Source organism: Argiope bruennichi, chromosome 9 (genome assembly GCF_947563725.1).
Source record: "Argiope bruennichi chromosome 9, qqArgBrue1.1, whole genome shotgun sequence".
Taxonomy (NCBI): domain Eukaryota; kingdom Metazoa; phylum Arthropoda; class Arachnida; order Araneae; family Araneidae; genus Argiope; species Argiope bruennichi.
Genome location: NC_079159.1, coordinates 96,076,702 through 96,104,391, shown reverse-complemented (window position 1 = coordinate 96,104,391; position 27,690 = coordinate 96,076,702). Strand labels below are relative to the sequence as shown.

The window sequence follows — 27,690 nt, the reverse complement described above, 5'->3', positions numbered from 1 at the left end:
TATATTTCAAAGTATGTTTTGAACTGTTACTTTTCTTTATTTTACTTACTGGATTTACTATACACTCACGTGCGTTAAGCAATACAAATTACTCGTTTTTTTTTTTTTACTAATATTATCGTTGCAATAAATAAAGTATATCTTTAAAGCAAAAGTAGGTGTGTCAAGCCTAATAAACTATCATATTTCTATGTTTCTTATTAGTGGTTCAAATCTGCATTTAATATTTATGTTTCATGTTTAAGTTCCGGTGTGTTTTATTATTTTATTTTACTATGTTTAAAATTTATGAGGTCAGTTGATATATTTACGGAAGAAGAATATATTTCAGTGACTTTTAAAAATTCGCTTAACGAATATGACTTTTTTAACAATAATTTAAGATTCTGGAAAAGCAGTAAAGAAAGAGAAATGCAAGTAAATACAAGTTTATATTCAAATGCCCCAAATCATAATTTTAATCTAAAATTTTTTTTACGTACTTTAATGGATTTATACATCAAACTCTTTCACACTTTTTTTCAAAAAGACAAATCGATATTTCTTCAATTCATCCAAGGCTACGAGTTGTTTTTGTTTGTTTTTAATAAAATAAACTTATGTTTATATTTACACATCTTCAATTCCGTTTGAGTTGATGAAAATTGCTGCTAAATCATCGGTAGCAAATTTATGTAACGAGCTTTTTATCAATCAGAGAGCTCTTTTTTTTTATTATTTTGCGGAAGAAGATTTTTCCTGCGCGTTGCGAATCGAATCTTTTGAAGGTCGAATTCTTTTTTCCGACGGAAGGGTGGCGGGAAGTTTGTGCCAGTCATTCGCTGTGTTTTTTAAAACAGAGAGAAGCAAAACGCTTTATCAAAATCCAGTGTCTGAGTCCTCCCAGACGACTGACTGCCTGAGGATCCTGCTTACTTAGAAAAATTCTGAGAAGGTGAGATTTTCTATTAATAAAACAGAGAGTTCGTATGCATTTTTTTATTCTTTAGCTTCCGAATTAGCGCCAACGCAGTAGGATAATTGAACGCTCATTTGTATGAACGTTCATTTACATAAAGTAGTGTTTCCTCTTTTTTATTTCCATTGTTATTCTTTGATTATTTTTATAAAGGTATGGACCTGCTACAAATAATTATTTAAATAATTTTTTTTTAAAATAACTATTTTGTAAAATTTTGCAATCACAGATTTTCGGGGCAATCTGTATGGGGAACAGGAAAAAAAAGCGAGTCAATATTCCATTGCTGTTAGTTATGTTTAAAGTTTCAAATCTCTAGCTCATGGGGAAGTTGTATATTATTTGATTAGTTTAAAATCGATTGTAACAATTTGTACAGAATAGATAAACAAATAAATAGACAAAGAAGGAAATTAATATAGCACTGTCTTTTAATTCTCACCTATGTTTAAAATCTATCTCATCGAGAAGTAAATTTAAAATCGATTGCAAAGTTTGTACCGAATCGACAAAAAACAGACAAGAAAGTGAGTTGATAAAAATTTGTTAATAAATGAGAAAAAATGATAAAAATTTTGAACATGTTGAAACATTGAAATCTTTCTTATTTTACTTAATTAACAAAAAAATTATTTTAAAGCAATGCAGGGTTTGTTAGATTTACTGACTGAATGTTTATTAAATTATTTAAATTATTAAAAAATAATTTGTTCTTGAAAGTTTTCCTTTGTTACGTTATACATTTGAGGAAAAAATTTTGTTCAAATTAGATAGATACTCCAGATTTCCAGGACAGTCATCAATTTAGACTGATTGTCCAAGATTTAAAAAAAGACCCTGATTCGTCTCAGTTTTGTGAGAAATATCCTGATTTTTCCTTGCATAATTCATGCTTAAATAATTAGATTAAAAAATTTAAAGATTAATTTGATTTAATTTTTTTAAAAATAATTTCAGAACATTTTTATTTGCAGTTTTTATGTTATACAGAAAATTGATTTTCCATCTTGGTGAGCAATATTTGTAGAATGTATTAAATCCTTTAATAACTATTAAATTTCATGTTAAGAATATTACTGTCGTTATTGCCATTGTGAAAGGATTATAAAATGAAATATATCTTTTATAAAAAAGTTTGCACAAAATTTTTGAAAATTTTGACATTTAACTAAGACCAAAATTACACCAATTAAACACTGCAAACCGTTTGTAGCATTATAGATTCTAATACAACTGAATAAATATTACAAATGTTTATACTGTTGCCTCATTTCTTAACACAAATAAGCTTATTCAAATATATAAAATCGTCTGATATTTCTTTTAAAAATTCCAAACGATAATATTATGAAAATGAATCCGCTTTTAACCAGTCAAAAATCAGAAAAAAATCACTTACGCTTGAAAAAATATTTGCTAATTTCTGCTTGTATAGCCAATTAATTAAAATAAAAAGTTGTGATATGCGCAAATATGTCGTTATTTTCTTGTCCGTCTAATAAATATCAATTAACAGTTAGATGAAAAGCCTGTTGAAAATGAACTCTGTACGAATTGATAATTTTAATCATCTGCAAGTAGACAAATTTTCTGTTTCAGACATGAATAAATTTTTTTTATACTATCAGATGGCAACAAGCTCGGAAACTAAGAGATGATTTAGATTTTCTCAGTGAGAATGCCGAAGAATTCGTGGAATGGAATGAAAATATTATTGCATCAGAACAGAACTTATTTACATAAACATAATGATTATATATGTGAATAAGAAAGCTTGTTCGGTATCAGAACATCTGCTTTATTGAGAAGGAAGTAGAAGTCGGCAGAGGAGATTTTTTGTTAGAAATGAAGGTTATTGTTCGAAGATAGAGCAAATAAATTGCAGTTGGGCCCTTTTGAATATTTTGATTTGAGAAAAATTCTCTAAGATTTTGGCGATAAAAGCATTTCTAAGAAGATATTAAAAAAGAATCTTAGAAATTTCTCTTGCAGAAATTTCAAATGGTAAGTAAAATTTAATAATTTCCAGATTGAATTGTGCTATTTGTCATAGTATTAGATATAATTACTTGCAATAAATAATATGAAAATTCGAGAAAATATTTAGAAAAAAAATAATATTTAAATGCTGAAAATTATTTGTTATTTTTGAACTTTTATTTGAAACAAATATTTCAATAAAAATTTTAGATTGTAGCACTATGTGTAACTCTCTCTATGCTAAACTCTATTCTTAAAATTTGTAAAAGTTATATGGAATGCTGGTGGGAAATAACAATTTTTACACAACTTTTGAACATTCATTCTAATAATTCTTATTTTTAAACTAATAAAATAAAATAGACTTTGATTATAAAAAAAAGAATTTTCATTTTCGAATGCAAATTCAGTTAGATGTTTTTGGAAAAATAGCGACAGACCAGTAAACGGTACAATATGAAAATCAATTTTGAATTATTATTTTTTAAATAAGTCGCTTTTTGGAAGATAGATTGAAAATATATCAAGCAAAATCAATGCATCCTCTCTCTCTCTATATATAATATATCAAATGTCATTTTTTCTGTCATTTGTATTTTTTGTCTGCAAATACCACAATAAATATTACACAAGCAGCTTTTTATTAAGATAAGCAAAAATGTTTCCCATAAAAATTAGACGATTTTAGAATTGTTTCAGAAAAGGTGGCATAAATTAGAATCTGCAGATTTAAATGGTTAGGACTAATTTAGTATTAAATGAATAAGGATAACTGAATTAACGATGTAATGTGAAAAGCATAAGAAATATCGCAAGCATCACAAATTAATACAATAGAAAACTTTACTTCTCTTCGAAAACTTGCTCACATAATTTTTATATATTTTTTTATTTCTGACTAAGCTAAGAGCTGCGTTCACTGTTAAAAAAGTTTCTAAATCGTTTTTTTAATGTAATCTTTAGAAATTTTTAAAAGTTAACTTGGATTATTCAGTTAACTGCCCCCTCCCAAAAATGCATTTAACTTTTAAACATTAATATTGTAACATCGAAATATTTTTTATTATAACATCGAAATATTTTTTAAATTATTCATATCACCAATTTTGAAATTATAAGTGACATTCTTTAGAGCAGATAATCGATAAACAAAACTTATATAGCATGGTATGGTTTTTTAACATTAATAATACTAAATAGTTTTGAATTTATAAGTGCCATTTTTAAACATAAATAATCGATAAACAATTAACCTATATGTCACGATATTGGGTATTTTAACTTTAATAGTACTGTTACTGGTTAAAAATCCTTTTTCCAGTTTTAGTTTCAATATATTGGGGAAATATCTTTTAATTATTTTCATAGAAATATGTAAAACATTATAAAGCGTCCGTGATTCTTATTTTCATTGTTCTTTTGAATTAAATGAGCCGATTATTGGAAGGTCAGAGTTACTTTGAAAGAGAAAAATAAATGAATAAAAGAACAAAATAGGGAAAAATATCGATAATATTAATAATTTTATCGATATTTTCGAGTTTTAAACGAGGATAGCATTTTATACGTAATTTAAATAAGATATTTCGAAATGAAATTTATTAAAAGTCGGTTAATTACAGTTTCTGTTAAAGCTTATTTTTCTTAATGAATTAAATGACTTACATAGATATAATCATTTATTTTTTTTTCTCTCTGATCTAAATAATTATTAGATTAGATCTAAAACACAGCTTTCATATTTAGGAAAATATTTTGAAACGTATAAATGGACTCCATAACTAAATTTAATAAAAAGCAAATTTTTAAAAGTCGCTTTTATAAGCGTACTAAAAATATAAATATTTATATTTTAATTATGTGCTATTTTGGAGCCTTTAATCAATTCATTCTTAATAATTTATTTTGATTAATTCATAATTGAGTCATTTCATATCAAACCAACAAAATAATTGGACAGTCATGATCTTGAAATTTTGTATGTTTATTACTTTCATTTATATGAGTAATTATACAATTTTTTTCTGTATGCCAGATATTTTAGGAAATTACATTTTTTATGTTTTTAAACACATTTTTCTGTTCTTCAGAAATTTCATCTTGAAACTAAATTTGTTTGGACGGTTTGTTTTGTTAAATTTGTTAATAGACCAATGTTGATAGACATTTTTATGAATATATATCAGTGTAAAAGAAATCCAGATGAAGTAAATTAAATCTACATATAAGTAATAAGTAAATAAGTAACATTGTCATAAAAATGTTAAAATGTTATTTATGTATTTTAAAATGAAATACGCAATATTTTAAGTAAGTGAAGTATCTTCCAAAGTGAAAAAATAATATCTTTTTATTTTTTCTAAAAGATAAACTCAATCATTTGAAAAAATAAAATCATTATTTTCTTTTTAAATCGTATTTATTTTTTACTTCATTGAAATTCAAATTTCCTTTTGTTTAATTTCAAGCATTTTTCGTTAAAAATTTCGAAAATTAATCATTAACAAAGACTAAAACATGACTTCCAGGAAAAGGATTTTAAATTAAATAATTATTAAACGTAACATTTTAATGAGGAAGCTAGGTACTTATTTACAATATCTGTTAGAATGAAAAATGTATTTAAAATGTTACCCGCTATTAAAAATTTTTTTAATTCCAGGTTTTTAAAAATGTTTTGAAGTGTTTTGAAAACTTGATTAATATCCATAATGTATTTTAGAAAGAAATAGTTATCCTTCCTATTCACAACCACTGACTGCATTGACATAAGGGATGAATATTAAATATGCATCTTTCCATCTCGACGGTTTAACTTCCATGGTGCAGCATTACAATGTATTTTGGCGTAACACTGTATAAGCACTTAATATTCAAAAACATATTACCAAGATCAAAAATACTTACAAAGGAGCTAGAATGTAGTTAGAATGGCTAAACTCTACTCCATATTCAATCCAAGATCTCGCAAAAGAACAAACTTCTTTTTAGCAAGACTCTCTCACCCCTCATATCGTATTCATCTCTTATTTGCGCGATTTCGCCAGGACTCATATTACATACAGCATTAGAAAAATTACAAAATATGACAGTTAGACAGATCAATAACAAGCCGTAGTTTGTTAGGAATAAAAACATCCAGAATGATCTTAGCCTCGCAACCTTGAAGGATTTTCACAAGATTCTTTGGAAAAATTGAAAAAGCGATAACATCGCAATTAAAGAAATAGAAAAATTCTATCCTTCATTGCATTATCAAGATACTTATAAACTATCATTAATCAAGAAAATGTCTAAATCGTCATAGCTTTACCACATCGACTTGAATCTGGACCGATTTTACCAAAAGATATTCATGTAAAATATATCTTCTTTATTCTTTATTTATTATCTATCTATACTTATAATAAAGCTCAATGTGTGTGTGTGTGTGTTGGCGCTCTACAGACCAGACCGTTTGACATACAGCTACCAAATTTGGTACATGTATACCTTGGAGGTTGGGAATGTGCACCTGGGTTCCTTTTTTCGAATTTTTAATTATAATTTTAATTATTAATTAAAAACTAACTTTCCCGCCAAAAAAATCTTTCATTTTCCCCACCGCCAACATTCCCGCCAAAAAAATCTTCCATTTTCCCCACCGCCAAACGAAAAAGGCTTCAGTTTTTTTTCTCCCAACAGTAATGAGGCTAGGGTTAAAATTTTTCGGCGGATTATTTCAATCGGTTCTGTTTATTTTCTTAATGTTTGATGCATTTAAAATTAAACATTGTTAATGAATCGATCTTTGAGATTCATTCTGAAGTACTTTTGAATTAAAATAAAACAGAATAAAGGAAATTAAAAATTTCTAATCCGCATAGCGTTACCCCAACTGGCGTAGAAAAAAAGTCACGTATTTGCGTTACGTAACTGGCGTTGAAAATTCACGCATGCGCTTTGTGTTCTGATTGTTGCCATGACAACGTTATCAATGGATGATTTAAATTATTTTTGGGTTAGTTGCATGCTTTTGTAAGTAAATTGTATTTATGTTAGTTATATATTTTTTCTATATGCTTATAGTTTTAAGTACGTCGTTTTTTAAGTAGTTTTTTTAAAACCTTTTTTCAACCGTTTATTTTAAGCGTTTCGTTTTATTTTCTTAGTGTTTGATGCATTTAAATTTAAACATTGTTATTTAATTGATCTGCCAAACTCTTGAAATATTACATAAATTAAAAAAGATATTCTTTAGTGCCCATAAAGTTTAAACGCTGAGTGACTCTATTTTCAGTAAGCAGATTATAAAAAAAAAATGCTTTGTTTCAGTAAAAAATATTATTATATTCATTGAAGATTCATTCTTTACACTTTAATTTAAAGCATACATTCTACGGGTGCTAACAGAAAATGAGAGAGATACATATTACGTTATGACTGAAGGCCTTTATAATATTATGAATGAATTATATGACAATCAAAATTTGAAGTTTTAAAATATTTTGATGAAGAAGCTATTAAAGTAGAAATTGCATAAAATATTTAATTATTAAAATTTTAACGAACATTAAGATTGGCGAACCGGCTGGTCGCCAAAGGCGGCTAGTACTTATAATAAAGCTCAATGTGTGTGTGTGTGTGTGTGTGTGTGTGTGTTGGCGCTCTACAGGTCAGGTCATTTGACATACAGCTATCAAATTTGGTACATGTATACCTTAGAGGTCGGGAATGTGCACCTGGGGTCCCTTTTTTTGAAATTTTAATTAGAATTTTAATTATTAGTTAAAAACTAACTTTCCCGCCAAAATAATCTTCCATTTTCCCCACCGCCAACTTTTCCGCCAAAAAAATCTTCCATTTTCCCCACCGCCGACTTTCAGTTATTTTTTTCTCCCAACAGAATTGAGGCTAGGGTTAACATTTTTCGGCGGATTATTTCAAACGATTCTGTTTATATTCTTAATGTTTTATGCATTTAAAATTAAACATTGTTAATTAATCCATGTTTCACATTCATTCTGAAGTACTTTTGAATTAAAATAACACAGAATAAAGGAAATTAAAAATGTATAATCTGCATAGCGTTACCCCAATTGGCGTAGAAAAATTCACGCACTTGCGTTAACGTAACTGGCGAAGAAAATTCACGCATGCGCATTGTTTTCTGACTGTTGACATGGCAACCAACGGATGATTTAAATTATTTTTAGGTTAGTTGCATGCTTTTTTAAGTAAATTGTATTTCTGTTAGTTATATATTTTTTTGTATATGCTTATAGTTTTAAGTACATCGTTTTTTAAGTATTTTTTAAAACCTGTTTTCGACCGATTATTTTAAACGATTCATTTTATTTTTTTAGTGTCTGATGCATTTAAAATTAAACATTGTTAATGAATCGATCTGTTCATGATGAATCTGAGAAATTTTTGTTGACAAATTCTTGAGATATTACATAAATTAAGAAAGATATTCTTTAGTGCCCATAAAGTGTAAACGCTGAGTGACTCTATTATCAGTAATCATAGTATTAAAAAAATGCTTTGTTTCAGTAAAAAATATTATTATATTAATTGCAGATTAATCCTTTACACTTTAATTTAAAGCATAATTTCTACGAGGGGTAACAGAAAATTAAAGAGATACATATCAGGCTATGACTGAAGGCCCTTATAATATTATGAGTGAATTATATGACTATCAAAATTTGAAGTTTTAAAATATTTTGCCGAAGAATCTATTAAAGTTGGAATTGCGTAAAATATTTAATGGTACGACCGGAGTTTAACCTCCTGCTTGGAGCAATTTTTAAAAATCGCCAACAACGACCTTGCGAAATGTTCAAAAGCAAAGGAGCAGATGTTCAATTATAGTGCATAATAAAGATTGCCAGCTTTGGAGCGTTATCGCAACTTGGCGAAGAAGGGGGTTAAACTCCGGTTCAACCTATTTCATTATTAAAATTTAAACGAACATTAAGATTGGCGAACCGGCTCGTCGCCAAAGGCGGCTAGTTAATAATAAATAGGTCAATCTCTTAAGTAAGTCCTGTATTTTTTAAGCACAAACGCTTACTAAGTAATCTCATTGCCATGCCATTACTTTATTCACTTGTTATGCCTGGAGGTTAAGAACGTTAAATTCAAGAACGTTGCACTCCCCTAAAATCGTTGGTTTAGCTTTCATTTATAAAATTAGCTGCAAATGAAGTTAATATTCAACTGAACACAGATCTTATTCATTACAAAGTAAATAATGAGTTATATTAATGAAGCAAATTGTGGAAAAAATTAAAGAATATGAATTCATTATTATAGTGAATGAATTTAAGAGGAAGTTGTAGTTAGAACGGTTTTGTGCATTTTAAGTGAATTTGTTGCATTTGATGCAAGTGAAAGAATTTCTAACATTTTCAGGTCGTTTAACAGTGCAAAAATAAAGAAGAAAGAAACTGTTTGATATCTGAAAAAACAACGAAGCTCAACTATTCATCGTGTAATTAAACGGAAGAAAGAAGAAGTAAATAAACGAATAAAATACCACTGAAGTAAACAAAGAACAGGAAATTGTACATCACTTATAAATAAATGAGACAGCATTAAAAAATGAAAAGGATATTGTGCAATTCGTCTGAGAATTCAGACTGCGAGTCTGATCTTAATATCTTAAGGATCTTTTAATGTTTAAACCATCGCCTGAGAATTTGTAAAGAATAGTACACAGTTCTGTCTCTGATTGTCGGCTCTTATTTTAAGACAAAACTCAACATTTTCTTTTTTTTTATTAATTTAGCTATAGTTGATCTTTAAAAACAAAAACAAAAAAATACTTTTATACACACATAAAAATGTTTATTGTTTAAATCAAACTTTCATTGAAAAATTCATTACTTTTTCTAACGAATTTTTGAAATTTTTTTATAAAATTAAGAAGTTGTAAAAAATTTATATGTTATAAATCCAGAATAGGTGTTTTAAATGAATATAATTAACTGAAAAAATAAATATCCGAATAAATACATTTGCATATTTATCTAGATATTCACATTGGCTATTTTCCTTTAAAAATAAATAATCAGTTATTTTGCTTTACTAATCAAGAAAAAATCTTACGTCATGCACTTTGGTCATCTCAGACATTCAAGTTACTTTCAATATTAGACTCATCAATTTGCTTGTTTGTAAGTGGCTTGCACAGTGTCTTTGTCTTGATTTTATTTTAAAATCTTTTGAGAAAATTATTCTGCCAGATTCTGTAATTACAATATGAAATATTTTTCAATTTCAATATTGTTTTTTAAGATGATCACAACAAACCTCTTGTGAAAATTCGTACTTCATCAAAAATTCATTTTGATGTTGAAAACAAATACTTTTTACTTTCACAATTTGTCTCCATTCTCGCTTTTAAAACAGATGAATTAGTTTCAATTTTCAGTGGTTTATATGGCTTTCCCGAATGCATAGTTTCATGAAAAGTACTTAATTTTGAAAACTATTTTAAATACCTTAAAAGTGCTTAATTTTTTTGAAAAATGCAAATATTTTTGGTTTCCCCAGATGTTGAAAACGATAAATCGAAAGCATAATCATAGAGGTATGTTCACCGGATGTATCAAGGGAAAAAAAAAAAAAGAGGAAGAATTAGGAAGAATGAATCTAGACTGCAATAAGGTTAGGAGTGATTATAAATTTTTAAGTAACAAATACTATTATTATAATAACCATCTGAAACAAGCATGATTTTATTGGCTAAAATCTTTAGATAACTTTATAGATTTAGATTAATTACCCTTTATTTAGGTTTTATTGTATTTTTATTTTCTCTTACACATAATATACAGCAAGTATAGTAATCATCAAAAAATTCGAACTCGAGATTTTGATAAATCTCCACATTTTAGACCTCCCTGAATTCGAAAAACATTCTTTTTGTGAAATGTCCATCTGTCTGTTTCTGACAAAAATAACTCAAAAACACTTTGAGATAAACGTTTTGAAATTTGGAATGACGTGTTTACACCAAAATTGAGATTTCTTTGAGTAAAATCGGTTTAGAGGATGCCAGTCTGTCCGTCTGTTCGAATATAAATTAGCACGTTAATTATAAAACGACGAGAGCTAGACAGATGAAATTCGGTACACAGATTTAACATCGATAGTGTAGACACCTGCTAAGTTTTGAACCAAATTCAACTAAGAATTGACTGTCTGTCGGTCCGTACTTTCAGCAACACGTAAAAGTGATAATCCAAAAACGTGAGTATATCAAATTTGGTACGGTATTTTTTGATTACAAGTGCAGTTTTGTGGCAAATTTTCGTTCCAGTCGGTTAAGAAAAACATGTCTCCAAAACATAAATTTGATTTTTGGATACTATTAACGCATCCCAGAGATCAATCATCAAATAATTCAGTAAAAATGTTAAATTCACTCCCAAAATTAATATTTTGTAACTATCGTACGCCAATACCATATAAGGCGTTCTCTTGCATGGCTATGAGAGAGTATGAGAGAAAGTTTTATGAGACCACTCCCACTCGTTAATCTTAGCTTTCCCTGACATAAAACGTAAGAAAAAGAGAGAGTGTTAATATGCCAACTATAATTTTTTTTTAAAAGAGGGGAAGTGCTATTTTGGTATTTGCCCTAGTCGCCATTGTATCCAAATGCGCATGTCCTCTCAACTTCTGCCGCAGTAAAAAAAAAGTACACGTGTACTTTTTTTAAACACTTTCGATAACACGTGTCCAATTGTACACGTGAAAATACATTCACTGATATAAATACACTACCGATTAAATGAGTCTTTATATATACATCATTTAAATAATACACTCTATAAATTCTTATCTCAAGTTTCGTAATTTATATACTTATTACACCAATAGTAACTTTGAATAAGAAAATAGCAACAAAAAGAAAAGTATGCACGTGAGAGAAGTCGGCAGAGCATGTATCCAGCTATTTTTAGAACTATTTGAATATTCTAATCACAGTATTTTCATGGTCACAAGTCTGAATAGATTTAAGAGTCAAAAAAGTAATAAAAATTCATGTAATAATCAGGATGCTTTTTCGATCCCTTTTTTCCCTTTTGAAAAATAACCCACACGTGCAGAGAACAAGACAGCCTAAAAAGATTCCAGAAGACCTTCAGTGGGTATGATTGATAACGGAATTATGGTCGATAGACAGTGTTCGCAGAAAACGTGAGTTGGAACCAGATTAGTGTTAATGTGTATGAAAACATTTATTCTTAGCATCAAATATTAGATATTCTGATATATACGATGCAATTCTCGGGCGCGTAAAATGCGTGTTTGTATTTAATACTCCATCAAGCGCAATTACAATCATTATCAGTCGCTCAATGACCTCGTAAGTACAGGTACCTATTCCTAATTAAACAGCGGCAATGATCTACCCGAAATTCTCTCGCATACTCTTTAATATAAGTGTTATCGCCTCTTGTCTGAAATTGTGGACATGGGGCAAAGTCATGGAAATCTGATTTTCAAACTCATTCATATAATGCACTCACTCAAATATGATATAATTTTAGTTGCTTTATCGAATGAAACCAAAAGTATATCATATTTGATTTTCTTCACTAAAATAGAAGCATAAAACGCTTATGAATGAGTTTGAAAACCAAATTTTCAGGACTTTGTCACATGTCCACAATTGACACAGAACTACAATATTCGTAACAAAATCTCGTACTAAATTGCATTTATTTATGTCTTTACGTTTTTACTTTCTCATATATATGAAATATAAAGAAAGTATTGTAATCGACAAAAATAATTCCAACCTGAGATTTTGGTGAATATTCACGTTTCAAGATTCCTTAAATTCGAAAAATACTTTTTTTTTTTTTGCATTATGTCTATCTATTTGCCTGTGAACAGCATAACTCAAAAACGTTTTGAGCTAAGCAGATGAAATTTAATGTATGAACACAAGACCAAATTTATAGATTTGTATCATATTTTGAACGAAATCCATTCAGAAGACGCCTGTCTGCCTAGTTGTTCAAATAGGAATGAGCTCAATAGCTACAAAACATAAAGAGCCAGATAGGTAAAATTTGATACACAGATTTAGCTTCTGAAATATGGATTCTTATTAAATTTTAAACCAAATTTGTCAAAGTATTAAAATAATAAATGTTTATCCTTGCATAAAAATAAGTAACATATTAATTAAAACTATCTGTAAATCGTCAATTAAATTTAAATAATTTTTTTTAAAAAAATGCATCTGTATTTGTAATTTTTTTCTTTTAAAATTTTAATTTCATTGTTTTGAATTTCGATAGTAATAATTTATTTTTGGATAAAAAAAATTAAAAACATATTAATTAAAAGTATTTGCAAATTTTTAATTGAATAAGAATTATTAAAAAAGAAAAAAAAATCCCAGCCAGGTTCGAACCCTGACCTTCCGTACATGAGACGGTTACCTAGACAACCATGTCATTGGAATAATCCGGACGGGAGTCTAATTATCAGTATATAAGCTTTACCAAAAGTTTGAGGACCATTTTCTCGAAATTGACTGGTTGTCATTGCGTTTTAATATTTTCATGAATGAACATTCTAAATGTATACTATCATTATACTAAATATCATCACGAACTCAGATTTTAATCCCGTGCCCTCCCCTTGTGAGTACATATATCTTGGCGACAGTAGTTTAACAAAAATTCTTAATATTAGAAATATTTTCATTTTTTTTTTTTTTTTTTTGTGCGATAGAAGGAACAAAGGAATATTTTACTGTTTAGATAATTTGGTAATTTCTACTACACTAAATTACATTCTACAGAATGAAAATATTTTTATGATCAATACTTTCAATGTGAAAAATATTTTTATATAACAAATTACCATACAGAAGATCCTCTTATCACCTGAAATTTTATTTTTATTTTATTTGAAATGAAAATATTAACAGCACCAAACATATTTTCAATTTCATAGCTTCTCAGTAATTACAAACTATATTAAACGATTTATAAAAATCGTCGAAAGCTACTGTTTTCTGTAAGTTCTTAATTAGTTTTAAAGAAAGATACCAATTTACATAAGCAACGAGGCGGAAAAAAGGTTAATTTAAAGCGGAAATTGTTTAATTTAAAAGCCAAATAATTAATAATTGTGACTATCATTTACCATGTAAGTTTAACGTTCATGAATTCAAAGTAAAAAAAAAAAAAATTTTTTTCCTGGTTTAGTTAGTTTTTTGGAGAAGTGTTAGCCAGGATACTGCAGTATAGTTAGACAGAATATATGAATTCTGTTGTAAACAAAATCTATGAATTTAAGAGAGATGTTTAACTGTGGTGCATGACATGAATGACTAATCAATGTATTTTATTATCTATATAAAAAGGAAATAATATTTTTCCTCCTCTTAAATTTTTTCAAACTTTAAAAAAAGGATTTTTTTTAATATGTCCTGTTTCATCTTAATTTATACTTTAATCAAATGATTTAGCATATCTGTTTGTATTTTTTGTGCATGAATAGTAAGAAATTTATGTATCTTGTATTTTGAATAATTAACATGAATGAAAATAGCAAAAATGGATGATCTGTCTCATAGATTTCAGAAAATTGTTTATCGAAGGTTAAGTTGCAAACAATGTAATTATTAAAGACGACGGCGTTAGTAAAGCATACATTTATTCTTCACAACAAGTAGACGTACAAGCATATAAGTAATTTTAGAATAACAATAAAACAAGGTGATGCCACTCAAGCTAAAGTAATTATACAAAATTGTTTGCTTGCTTGCTTGCCGCAACATCCTCCCCACCCTGGTCAACCTCCAGAGGTATGACCAGTTGAATTGGACGGGTAATCTCCTTTCCTTTGACACGAAGGATGCAGGTTCGAATTCTTCCGTCCCGGCCATCGATTAATTTCACCACGAGAGCTTTCTTCCACATTTGTCGTGGTCGCAGATCTTCTTGTAATAAGACCAAGTCTCCTACTCGTAGTGTTTCCTTTACATTTCGTACTTGATGAAATGTACGTAACTCCAAAAGATATTCTTTGGACCATCTTTTCCAAAATGTATCCAGTAAGTCTTGCTGTTGCCGGTAAATATTTGTGAGCTTATCATTTCTTGACTCAGGTCCGGATGGAACAATGGTCAACTTTCGACCAGTTAGGAAATGAGCTGGGGTCAAAGCTTCCTCTGTATCATTTTCACCACGCTCATAAATCAAAGGTCTACTGTTGAGTGAGGCTTCTATTCCCACTAATACCGTAGTTAAGGCTTCCTCATCTAGTAATGAGCGACCAAGGGATTTTCGAAGGCATCGTTTGGTTAGACCTATTAGTCGCTCCCACCATCCTCCCCACCAAGCTGCTCGTGGTGCAATAAACTTCCACTTTATACCATTGTGAGCATAGAATTGCTGCACTTTCGTTGAAGTCAATGTATTCCATAGGAAAATGAGTTCTTTTTTTGTGGCATGGAAGGTAGTGGCGTTGTCACTATATATAGTATGTGGAAGTCCTCTTCTACTGACAAATCGTTGCAAGGCCAAAAGAAACTTGTCTACAGAAAGGTCAGAAACAAGTTCGATATGCAAGGCTCTAGTAGTAGAACATGTAAATAGCGTAATGTAAGCTGTATTTGAAGGTTTAAAGGTCTTAATATAAACTGGGCCTGCAAAGTCTATTCCAGTAGTATCGAAAGGCATACAAGGAGTAAGTCGGAAAGCTGGAAGAGGGGCTTCTATTTCATTAGAACTTAAAGCATGAGACAGTTTGCACGGTAAACAGGTTTTAATCACTCGCTTGATGGCTTGACGACCACGGAGTATCCAAAACTCGGAGCTTAATTCTGAAAGGACTACACGAACACCCAAATGATGTAGACGAATGTGCGTGTGTCTAATCAACAAGTGCACAAAATAATGAGATCCCTCCAGTAGTATTGGGTGTCTTTGTTCAACTGATATTCGTGCGAATTGTAGCCTACCACCAAGTCGTAAAATGTTATCTTTTAGAAATGGGCGAAACCGAGAAATTTTTGAGGATTTAGGTAAGGAACGATTATACTCTAGTGCGTTGATTTCTACAGAAAAACTCTGTTTCTGTACAACTGAAATCCAATAGTTTCTTGCCTTATTCAGCTCATCAGCCGTCAATTCTGAAGTAAAATGTTGTCGACCTTTACAGTTGTTCAGAAAACGATAAATCCAAGCTGTAATTCTCAAGAGTTTTGTGTATGAACTGAAGCGAGATATATCGATTAAAGTTTGGATAGTCGATGTACACAATGTTTGGTTCTTTACTTGACGAGCTTCTATATCCATTAATAATTTTTCTTCATTTGTCAAAATGTTTTGGACTGGCCAGGCGTCTGAAATTTGTGCTAACCAACTTGGGCCGTTCCACCAAGTTTCTAGATATGGTAATTCTGCTGGGAATACACCACGGGAGAAATGATCTGCTGGGTTCTGTGTGCCTGGGCAATGTCGCCACTGCGCTGGAAAAGTGTATTGAAGAATTTCAGTGACTCGGTTACATACGAATGTTTTCCATCGATTAGGATCATTTCTTATCCAACTTAATACAACAGTTGAATCACTCCAAAGTGTTGATGTTTGATTTTCTAAACCAGTTTCTTTGCAAAAATAGTGAAGTAAACGAGCTCCTAGTAAGGCTGCCAAAAGTTCTAACCATGGAAGTGTCACCTTTTTAAGTGGAGAAAGTCTATTGCGACTGCAAACTAGGCGAACCTTTCTTTCGTTACGCTCAGTGAAACAAATGTATATTGCGGCTCCATAGGCCTTTTCCGAAGCATCGCAAAAGACATGGATAGTCATGTGAGAAGTAGCAGAAATTCCAATCCAGCGAGGAATGTGTATCTTGTTTAAGGATGATATTTCAGATACCCATCTGTTAAAGCTTGCGGCAATGCCTGGAGGAAGAATTTCGTCCCATTGAACTCCCATGAGCCACGTGGTTTGAAAAAGAATTTTTCCAACTACTATTGCTGGTGCATAGAGGCCTAAAGGATCATACAACTTTGATACAATTTTAAGAAGTAAGCGTTTTGTTGCAGGAACAGCAAACTGATAAACACTTTCGTTTATATCTGTATGAAACACGTCTTCTTTGGTATTCCAGTTAATTCCCAATACTTGCGTATTGCATTTGAAGATGATATCCTTTAGTTCCCAAATAGCCTGTAGGTTCTTGGAGTTTTTACTCCATTTAGCCAAAGGTAAACTTATCTGTGTCATTAAATCTTGCATTTCTTGGTAAAGAATTGTTGCTTGTTCAGCAGTATCCACTCCCATAACAAAGTCGTCCATGAAAATATTATTCTCCAGGTGTTTAGCTGCAATAGGGTAGGAATCAGAGTGCATATTAGCTAATTCACGAAGAGTGGCAGAAAGCAAAAAAGGACTAGAAGTCAATCCAAAAGGTAAACGTGAAAAACGATAAGTAAGTATTTCATTTCGCAAATGTATTTTTCCGTTTGCATCCTTTTCCGTCCTAAACCACAGGAACCTAGTACAGTTTCTATCCTCTTCATCCAAAATAAGTTGCAAGAATGCTTGAAGTCCATCGCTCGTGATTGCGAATTTGTGAAGTCGAAATCGTAACAATGTTGCAAATATTTCTGGAAGCAAATTAGGACCCTGCTCAAGAGCATCATTTAAGGAAGGATGTCCTGGTGTATGAGAAGAAGCGTCAAATACAATTCGCCATTTCTTTTCGTCATTCTTTTGTTTTTTCACTATATGATGAGGCAAGTAAAATAGTTTTGATTCGTTGCAAGGATTATTATCAGCAAGTTCAACATATTGGTTATCGATATAATTTTGCATCTGTTCTGTATAAATATCTCTTAAGTCTGAATGAGTAAAGAGTTTGTTACGGAGTATTTGAAATCGTTTGAGTGCTATTTCGTAATTATTCGATGAAAGAATCACCTCTGGTTTCCATGGTAACTTTACAACACGGCGGCCATCAACTTTGCAAAATGAATTGTGAAAATCACTTAAAATTTCAGAATTACGAATAGTCATCCCTTTATCCTGCATAGTTTTAATGCCAATTGTTTCCAAGTCCCAAAATCGTCTCACGTGATCGTCCAGATCACGTACCAAAGTTTCTGAGCTAATGTTGAGAACTGAAGAAACAGAAGAATATGCTATAGTAGTGAACGAACGGTTGCCGGAAAGAATCCATCCAAATACTGTAGGTATTAACACATGAGTCGCCGAAAGTCTGATAGGAGATTTAGTATGCACTATAGTCCAATAAAAATCAGCACCTATCAGAATTTCTGTAGGTAAGTCGTTTAAGCTGTCTGATGGATCAGAAAGTTTCAACTTTTGACTATGAGCAAAAGAAGAGACAGGTTGTGGAGTAGATGGATGAAAGGCATAAGTATTCGAACTTTCAAATGCTTGTATATTTATTTTTGAGTTGCTCCAAATGCTTGACAAGATAAATTTGACCCTCCGTCTCGTTTCAGTGTTTGTTGAAATAGATTCGAATGCTTGAAGGTTCAGTTTTTCTGAGCTAGTGATTTCCAGTTGTAGGAAGTCAATCAAACTAGGATGAATGAAGCTAGACTGACTCCCACCGTCTAAGAGACACCGCGTTACTTTTGTTTTACCAGTTGGGCCAATTACATATACTCGAGCAGTTTGCAGATGAGTAAATTTGGGAGTTATAATATCAACGTTATTAGTAGACGTAACTGGAATGGTAGTTAAATTTGGATTCTCACTTACAGTTTTACAGATGGAAACATGATGCCTTTTTTTGCATTTATAGCAACGGGCTTTGTCTTTCCGAGGGCAATTATTTACGTTATGGCCACGGTTAGTGCATAAAAAACAACGATTACTATTTTTTAACTTTTGTTTACGAATATCTATATCAGTTACAATGTTACAGTCTCGCGGCCAGTGTCCATTAGTATCACAGAAAGCACAAAATGGAGAACGTTTTTTAATTGGCGTAGTGTTCTTGGAATTAACATATAAGTTAGCAGTGGAAGGTTTAAAATCATATTGAACAGACTGCTCACCTCTAATTTTCAGAGTAGTAAGTGCACCTTCTACTTCTTCCGAGAGAAATTGTATTAATTTTGTTATGTCACCTTCCGAAATTTTCTGTCGTTTCGCAAAAATAATCCAACGGCGGCAAATGTCATCCGGAAATGCTCGTAAAATTTTAGGAGTTAAAATTCGGCCATAAGAATTAACATCCTCTCCCAAGGCACGTAGAGCTTGTAATCTTCTATTACACTCAATAAAAACTTCGTTTAGTGAAGTCGGTGATGGATTTCGTATTGGCGTCAAATTTTCTAAAAAGTCCAAATGAGCTTGAATGATTCTGTTTTTATCGCCATATTTGTCCATAAGCAGTTTTTTAGTAGCTTCATATGTATCGGCAATAATGCTTATGCCATCTACCAATCGTTTTGGTTCATCTTGTAAATATCCTCTTAAAAAAACATGTTTATCAATTACTGAAAGATTTGGATTATTATCTATGGAAGATTGAAATTGTTCCCAAAAACTTTGCCAAAGTTCTACATCGCCGTTAAACGGTTCTAGTTTAATTGTAGGCAGTTTTACAGTATACGATTGAATAGCAGGCGTTGTAATACAAGGGTTTAAATTCATCGCCAAATTATTGTCATTAATAGCCAAATCAGTAAAGTTATTTGTAGTTGGCGCTAATTTATTTTGAATTATTTTTTTGGCTTTAAAAATCGCGAATTCAGCATTATCGTTATAGCTTTCACATTGTAAAATATCGTTTTCGTATTCTTCATCAGAAAGTAAATTGTGTATTTCATTATCCGTTATTTTCATTTCATTTAAGGTAGTAGTTAAACGATTACAAGTATATTCCACATCTTCAATTGAAGAATCATCTTTTATTTTACTTATTTCAACAGAAAAACGAGTAATATTACCGCGAATAGTTTTCCGTTTTCGCTTGAGTTGCGCCATTTTGTTTGTAGTTTCATCCGGCGTCGCCATTGCAGTAATCCGAAATATAACACAAAAAAATTCGGTAAGAAAGTAAACTTGCCGATATTTCGTAAAAGCAGGAAGTATAAATTCACGGTCCTGATTCAAATAGAGTTTTCGGCACCATATCTTAAAGACGACGGCGTTAGTAAAGCATACATTTATTCTTCACAACAAGTAGACGTACAAGCATATAAGTAATTTTAGAATAACAATAAAACAAGGTGATGCCACTCAAGCTAAAGTAATTATACAAAATTGTTTGCTTGCTTGCTTGCCGCAACAGTAATGTGAATTCGATTATTTCGAGATACAGTTATATTGAGAAAAACAGGGAAAACTTTCAAATAATGTATTTATATTATTTATAATAAAAAGTATCACTTTGTTTTACCTCGAATTCTACTTATTTATGTTTCTGTTCTTGAATCTGTAATCAAAAACATGTGGCTTGCTTTTTCTTTAAAAAAACAAACTAAACGGGAAATGAAGATTATTTGCTTAGAAATTAGCGAGAATGGTATTCTCGAAACTTTTTTACAAACTACTTAACAAAGATATTTCTCCTTCCTTCGCGCAAAATTGTCGACTTTGGACAAAACCATAAATGCCGCGAATGCTCAGATTTTGAATTTTATAATCCCCTAGAAAAGCACTTTGTTCTATGCAGTAAAGTGAACTAAATCGAGGATGCGTTTTGAATGCCGTTTTTTCAACTCAAAATGCAAAGAAATTGTAGTGACAAGATTACATACCAAATTTCTTTTATCTAAGTTATTTCGTTTTTGAATTGCCGTGTTTGTATGCATGAGAATGAGCAGACTCACAGACAATCAACCCTTGGACAGATTCCAGAAAAAAAAATCAGCTTATTAGCTGCTAAAACTATTGTCAAATTTCATTTATCTGATAATATTTTTGGAATTATCACATTTTAAAAGTACAAACTGACAATCAATCCTTAACTGAATTTGGCTCTAAATTCGAAACGGAATTACACTTTAGATAATAAATTTGTGTACAAAGTTTTTTTGTTGTTGTTCAGATGCACTCGGACAGTTAGACAAACAGACTTTCTATGAATAATTTCGTTTAAAGTTTGATAAAAATTAATAAATTTAGACCATAGACCAGACCAATGTCTAGCTCAAAGCATTTTTAGTTATCGTATTCATAAACAGACAGACTGAGGGATAGATGTAATTTTTAAAAAATGTGTCTTGCAGTAATTTGAGAATAGAGAAATTAAAGTAAATTGCCAAAGATTTGATAAATCATTGTTTAAGACGTCTATCATGAAATTGATTACCAAGGATATTCAGTAGTTTTGAAGATATAACTATAGGCTAACAGCCAGCGACTTTCAATGATAAATATTCTTTTAAGTAATAGTTACTTTCAAGGCCAACAGGAAGATACCGAGTAAAATTATGATTGATCACATGTAGAAAGAAAAGGCTTATATTTATGCTACTGGAAGACCTTCTGTGGGCGAACGCAATGCGTAAGTGGAGAAGAAAGTTGTTTTGCCCTTACTAGACGCGACTAATTGAAAGTAATGCCTAAAAATATAACTGTAGATTGTTTATTCACAGACTTTGTTTTAGCAAATTATTGAAAAAAGCAGCAGGAGTGGACCCCAACCCCCGAGATACTCACCTTGTATACTCACCAAAAATGCTGTTACTCCATCTTTCCACGCTTAAGACCACGAATGTCATTGGCGAACTATAGTTAAGAAATACAGATCTTGACGTGAATTTAGCTTTCTTACTCATTTATTTATAGAATATGTACTTTGGACGCCTTTTATCTTGCTGATTGAAGCTAAAATTTGACAAGGAATTACAGTTATTGTCACCTAGTTACATACTGAATTTTATTGATTTGAGTTGTAACGACAAGATATATATATATATATATATATATATATATATATATATATATATATATATATTGTTACGAACTTGTGATGCTGCTTCCGAGCATAGTTGGTTCCATAGGAGGCCCCAGAGCTTGGCGACATTGGCGCCAAAATAGATTATACCTGAAACATCGAGAATTTTCCCGATCTGTCCAGTAGGAACCGAGTTACGTCTCCTGATTGGTTGAGAGGCTTCTAGCCCCGCCTCCTGAGACCTATAAAAGGAAGCAGCCTCAGCTGCTGGAGGTCGTGAACCAGTCGTGAATTGAGTCGTGGTCGGAAGCGACAGAGAAGAATAGTCGGAATCGACGGTAAAGAACTGACCTTCCAGAGATAAGTCGAGCAGCGACGGAGTGAAGCTAGTGCTGAACTAAGCTGTGTGCTACTGTCTTCAGTAGAGTCTGTTGTATGCTGCTGTTTATGCTGTTTTGTATGCTGCACGTCTCGGCTGAAGATAATCGTCTTCTGTGCTGTATATAGTTGTCGTCTTTGTGTGTCCTGTGTGTCTTCGTGTAACTAAACGTCGTTGTTTTATTTTCCACTACCGCCTGCTGATTGAGCGTTCTCCACACCATATAACTCCCACTATTCAAACGAACCCCGGAAATTTCGTAACAATATATATATATATATAGAGAGATAAGAATGATTGCATAGAATGAGAGTGCTGGCCGAATCTAAACTGATTCTAACTTTTATGTTTATTAAACATAAATAACTTTTTAAAATTAGAGTTTTTTTTATCCGTATAAGGTAAATAAATGCAGGATTTGCACTAAAAATAATGATGACAGTTGACTGTGTAGTTTGCACATACGTTACAATCAAAATAAAATGTGGTGGCAGCTACGGAATTGCTTTTAAGTAAAGCTTTCATCTCGTAAGACAAAACTCAATAGTTAAAGCGTATAATGATCTAAGGAAAAAAATTTAAATCATCGAGTACAAGTATCAATTGAATATCAATGTCTGTTTCCAAATATGGATTCTTCCATCATTAAATGAGTGAGTAACAAGAATTTAATTTAAAGCGAACAAATTCATAACTAATATTTTGACAAAGTTACTGAGAAAAAATTTTTTGGCATGGCAATGCCTAACCCAATGAAAATAAGACGGCGTCTAAATTATACATTGAAAGTAAAAAGTAAAAGTACTTTTGTTATTTTGAATTGCACAAGAATTTTATATAATTTTGTTAAAAGTGATAAATTTGATATTTTGTGAAGATTTCATTTTGATTACTATTTCGAAAGTGCTTGTTTTTTTATTGTACGCTCAATACACATATGATAAATTTAGTTTTACATTTTAAAGGGTTACTTTCAAGTTTATTTTGTGAATTTAGCATGCCAGTGTTGTCTGAAATTTAACTACTTTCAAATCAGTAAAATATCGCTTGCCAGTGCAGTTACAAGAACGAACGAAATCGAAATTGTGTCTCAAATATTTGAGAATACACATTATTTTTAGTTGATAAATCCAATTTTCAACAAAAATAACACATTATCAATAAATGCAAATATGTTTTTATTTTTGAACAAAACAAATGATTTATTTTAAAGTAAAAATGATGAGCAATCAACTAAGAAACTTTTTAAATGAAAAATTCCAGAAGCAACTGACGTATGCAGATTTTTGTCACCAATGAAATTTTCGCAACACCCCGCATACAAAGAAATTATAAATATTTAGTTGCATGGCCTTTGAATTTTATAATGTCTTCCAAACTATCAGCCAACTTTTTGGTGATATTTGAAGATATTTTACCCCAGGGTTTTTGAAACATTTGTTTTGAAAGGGATTTATTTCTAATTTTTATTATTTTTTTTTTTATTTTGTGATTCGCAGAATTTCTAAGACTACTAATGTCGGGGACTGTGCTGGTGGGTGTAACTCTGTTTATAATGAAAAAGAAATCTCATTTTGACATTACGTATCATGTGTTTTGGGTCGTTACTGTGTTGTGATATAAAATTTCCATCTAAACCGAAATATTTTGCTCTTTCTTTCAAATTGTTGTGAATTATATCCAAATAAACCATATGGCTTATAATGCCATCTATAAAAACGAAAGTTCCTAGTTAGTTAAAACTAGAAAGTTAAAACCCCAAACCATAACGCAGCCAGGACCAAAAGGTTTAACTGCAGGACATAAATTTTTTGGATCCAAAGCGGTATTGTACTTTTTCCATACAGCCGTTACTGATGAAAATATTGATTTTACTTTCATCACTAAATATAAGTTTCTTTTAAAGTTTTTGGTCTTCAATTGATGAGTTTTTGAAATTCCGATTATTTTATTTGGAATTCACGTATGGTTTTTACCAAAAATGTTAGTTATCATGATAAAAAATGTCCTTCTTCCTTTTGTTTCTTTTCGAGAAACCATTTCATGAAATTCACAATCTTTTTCATTGTTGTTACATCCAATATTTTCCCCCATGTTGATGATAAATGTAAGAAGAATTGGCTAATTGTTTTTTATTAATAGGGTGTAATGTTTTATTTATAGTTGCAATTATGTTGTACTTACAGTTAAGTTTTAATTACAGAATGAAGTAGTGATGGATTTTTTTAAAAATACCATCATTCTTTTTAAATACTGCTACTCTTTCCTGTGATATAATTAGAAGTATAAAGATGTAGGCAAGGGAATGCATAGCATAATGAACAGGATGATGTAAGGCTTCTAAAATAGTATGAGTTTAAAAAACATTTCATTAAAACATAATCACTAAATATTGAGCTAAAATTTTTCGCAACCATTAATCATGCATATCAACTGGTAACTAAAGTAGACTAGTTCTATAATATAACAAGCTGATGCGAAGCTCAGAGAAATATTTGGGTGAGAAAGAATTTCCAACTGTAAAATAGAATCAAAAATAGAATTTTTTTATGTATAAAACATCGAAAAATATTTTATCCAAATGAGAAAGGCGTAAAGAATGCAACCCAAAGAGAGATCGTAAAACTCAAAACAAGATGTATGTCATATCAAGGATTTTTTCTGCTATTAACATGTTAATATATTCTCTTAATCTTGTTTTTCATAATATAAGCATCAATAAATAAGCATATACGCTATGATAATAATTAGAATAAAAGCTTAATATTTCTAATTATTTATTTGAATAGAATTGCATATTATATATAAATAACCCTTCGGCCTTGTTGGCCAGCTGGTTCGCCGGGAATATTGGTTATGTTTAATTTCCATTAAATATCTTATGCGCAATTTGATATTCATAATTACCTTTTTTCCTAAGATAAGTGATTATTTTCGGAAATAAATTTTTGAAAAAGTACTTCAAAAGAGTTATATAATTAATTTTTTTCATGGAAAAAAAAACATCTATGAAAATGAAAACATCCCAATTAAATGCAAAAATTTTTTTATAAACTGGAAAAAATGGGGAAAGGGTGGGTAAAATTATATTAAACCGTTTAATTTAGAAGTTTATCCAATGATTTGTTCAAATATTTGCTGATATTTTAATATATTGTATGAACTAAAATATAAGCTACATTTCCATCCAATCTTTAAATAATAGAGGTTCGACCAATAAATAACATCAAATTTTTTTCGCTGTGTGAAATGTTGTAACAACTATAAAACTTTAAAGTTTAAGCAACTTTAAACTGTTTAAACAACTTTAAGTAAATAAGTTAGTTATTCACAGTAAACAAATGATTAGACACAGAATATTCAAAGTAGAAAAAGCCTGAAAATTACATTGTGTAAATAAATAGGAATAAAATTAGAAAAATTGTATCCGTTTGGAAGATTTCATCAAGGGTCATTATCATCCAAAATTAAACTCTCATGACCGGAAAATTATAAGAAATTAAAATTTCGGAACAAACAAGAAAAAAATACACAAAACTCAAAAATATAATTGAGATTTTTTTTTTTTTTTTTTTGTATCATCAAATTCTTGGAATTTTCGAAGTATGAAGGGTTAATTTTTGGTTGATAGTCACATAACCCATAATTAAGTCTTCAGGCCAGATTCTTTTTTTTTTCAATTTTATTCCTATTTCTTTATATATAATCTTCAGGCCTTTTCTGCTTTGAATATTTTATACTAAATCATTTGTTTTTAAATACTACAGTATTTATACTCTCTAATTAAAATGTTTATTTTCCTTAAAAATTATATTAATAGTTTAGTTTCATTGTTTGTTTGTTTTTTTGAAATTTTAATTATTTTTGGATATTATTTTGGGATAGTAGTTTGCCAATATTTGACATTCAAAATATTATTTGCATAAGTGCTTACCTACTTTTTAGGTGGAACAGTAACTTAAACATTTCGTTTCATATTACAGAGGTTCATTTATTTATTAATTACCATTTAATAAAATTAATTTTATCTGATAAATAATGAATGCATTTTCTTAAATTCCCCCAAAAAATTTATCTTGCTATTACTAAGGGAAAAAAAAGAGTTAACCTAAGATACAGAAAAATCTTGTCAACACGATTAAAAACCTTTCCGCTATTAAATTTATTCTATATATTTATTCAATGCTTGAAAAATAAATATTTTAATAATACGATATAATGCAGCATTTTTCTTAAAAAGTTTTAGAAGAGTGGTAAATTATTTATCAAGCAGACATGATAAATTATAAGGCAAAGCTAATTAATAAATTTGAGGACCTTGAGAAAGACACTTTTAAGAAACTAGCGATATCTTAATAGGAATGTTTTGAGCTTCTCAGCATATGTTTATACACCCTGAATCGTATGTAATTGCGCCTAATTTGAGCATTTAATAAAGATGAAAAAAATATGATCCAAATAAAACCATTTATTTTTGTCAGTAACATTTTTGTATTGTCAACATTTTGTCAATAAACGTCTATCATGCAGTCATTCTAGGAAGTGACTTTAGACATTTGTAGAAAGGAATGAAAATGCAATCAATCTGAAGAATAACATAAACTTGCTTTAATTCATATTTGATTTTATCGTAATGTATTACCTTATTTGTTCATCAGAATCTTATAGTTTTATTTTTTTTTTCTTTGTTTTTTGTACGTTGAAGTTTGTACATGGTGATCAAATATACATGCTTTTTTGAAAACGGAGAATGGTCCTGGATTTTTTTCTTTTTTCAAGAACAAATGTACTTATTTTCTCTTTCAAAAATTGCAAGATATATTGATAAATTATGATACCAAAACCAAACTACAAAATATCCATTAGATTTTAATTTATGAGGTTTTTTCGTAAGAAAATTCTACAAAATTTAGAAACTGAGAAAATAGCCTTTTAAGATGCATAATAGTATCATAATGAAATTTATGAAAACATAAAAATCATTGCAAAATCCAAAAGAATGAATTTTGAAACAAAATTCAAGCTTTTATATGAAGATGACTGTTTTATATTTGAATGACTGTAAATATTTGAAAGTTTTACAAAAAAATCTATTTTTTAAAACAATTACCAACCTGAATTGACAGACATTAAAGCTGAGTTATTTTAATAACTTTACATATCTGTTTACTGTACAAATGTACCTTCCTTGTAGAGTCGAAATTTGTTGTTTAATGCCATTACAAATCTATGGACAATTATACAAGTACATGGGTAACATAATACTAATATAACAACAAACATGTATGTAATGATATCTCTAAATCTAAATTAAATCCTAAGTGATTTCCAAAGTTTTATCTTAATTTAACCAATATTAATTTAATTCTAAAATGTTTTCTTATTCCTGACCCAATTCCACTTTTTCTATTTAATTAATTCAACACGAGCTCTCTAAAATTGCTGAAATCGACAAGTTACC

The 27,690-nt window shown here is 30.1% G+C and overlaps 2 protein-coding genes across 3 annotated transcripts in view; one reads left to right on the top strand and one right to left on the bottom strand.

Annotated features, from left to right (window-relative positions):
• The first annotated feature begins 779 nt into the window (after positions 1-779).
• LOC129983879 (putative inorganic phosphate cotransporter) overlaps positions 780-27,690 on the top strand; it is a 79,863-nt gene continuing 52,952 nt past the window's right edge. For both annotated transcript variants that reach the window (XM_056093559.1, XM_056093558.1), the window contains exon 1: positions 780-934. The gene's annotated coding sequence lies outside the window, so the exon portion shown is untranslated. The remainder of the gene's footprint in view (positions 935-27,690) is intronic.
• On the bottom strand, positions 12,960-19,962 carry LOC129985022 (uncharacterized). Its single transcript, XM_056094951.1, has 2 exons — positions 14,727-19,962; positions 12,960-12,982 (listed from the first exon to the last, which is right to left on the bottom strand). The coding sequence occupies exons 1-2, from the start codon at positions 19,960-19,962 to the stop codon at positions 12,960-12,962; spliced, it is 5,259 nt and encodes a 1,752-aa protein (XP_055950926.1).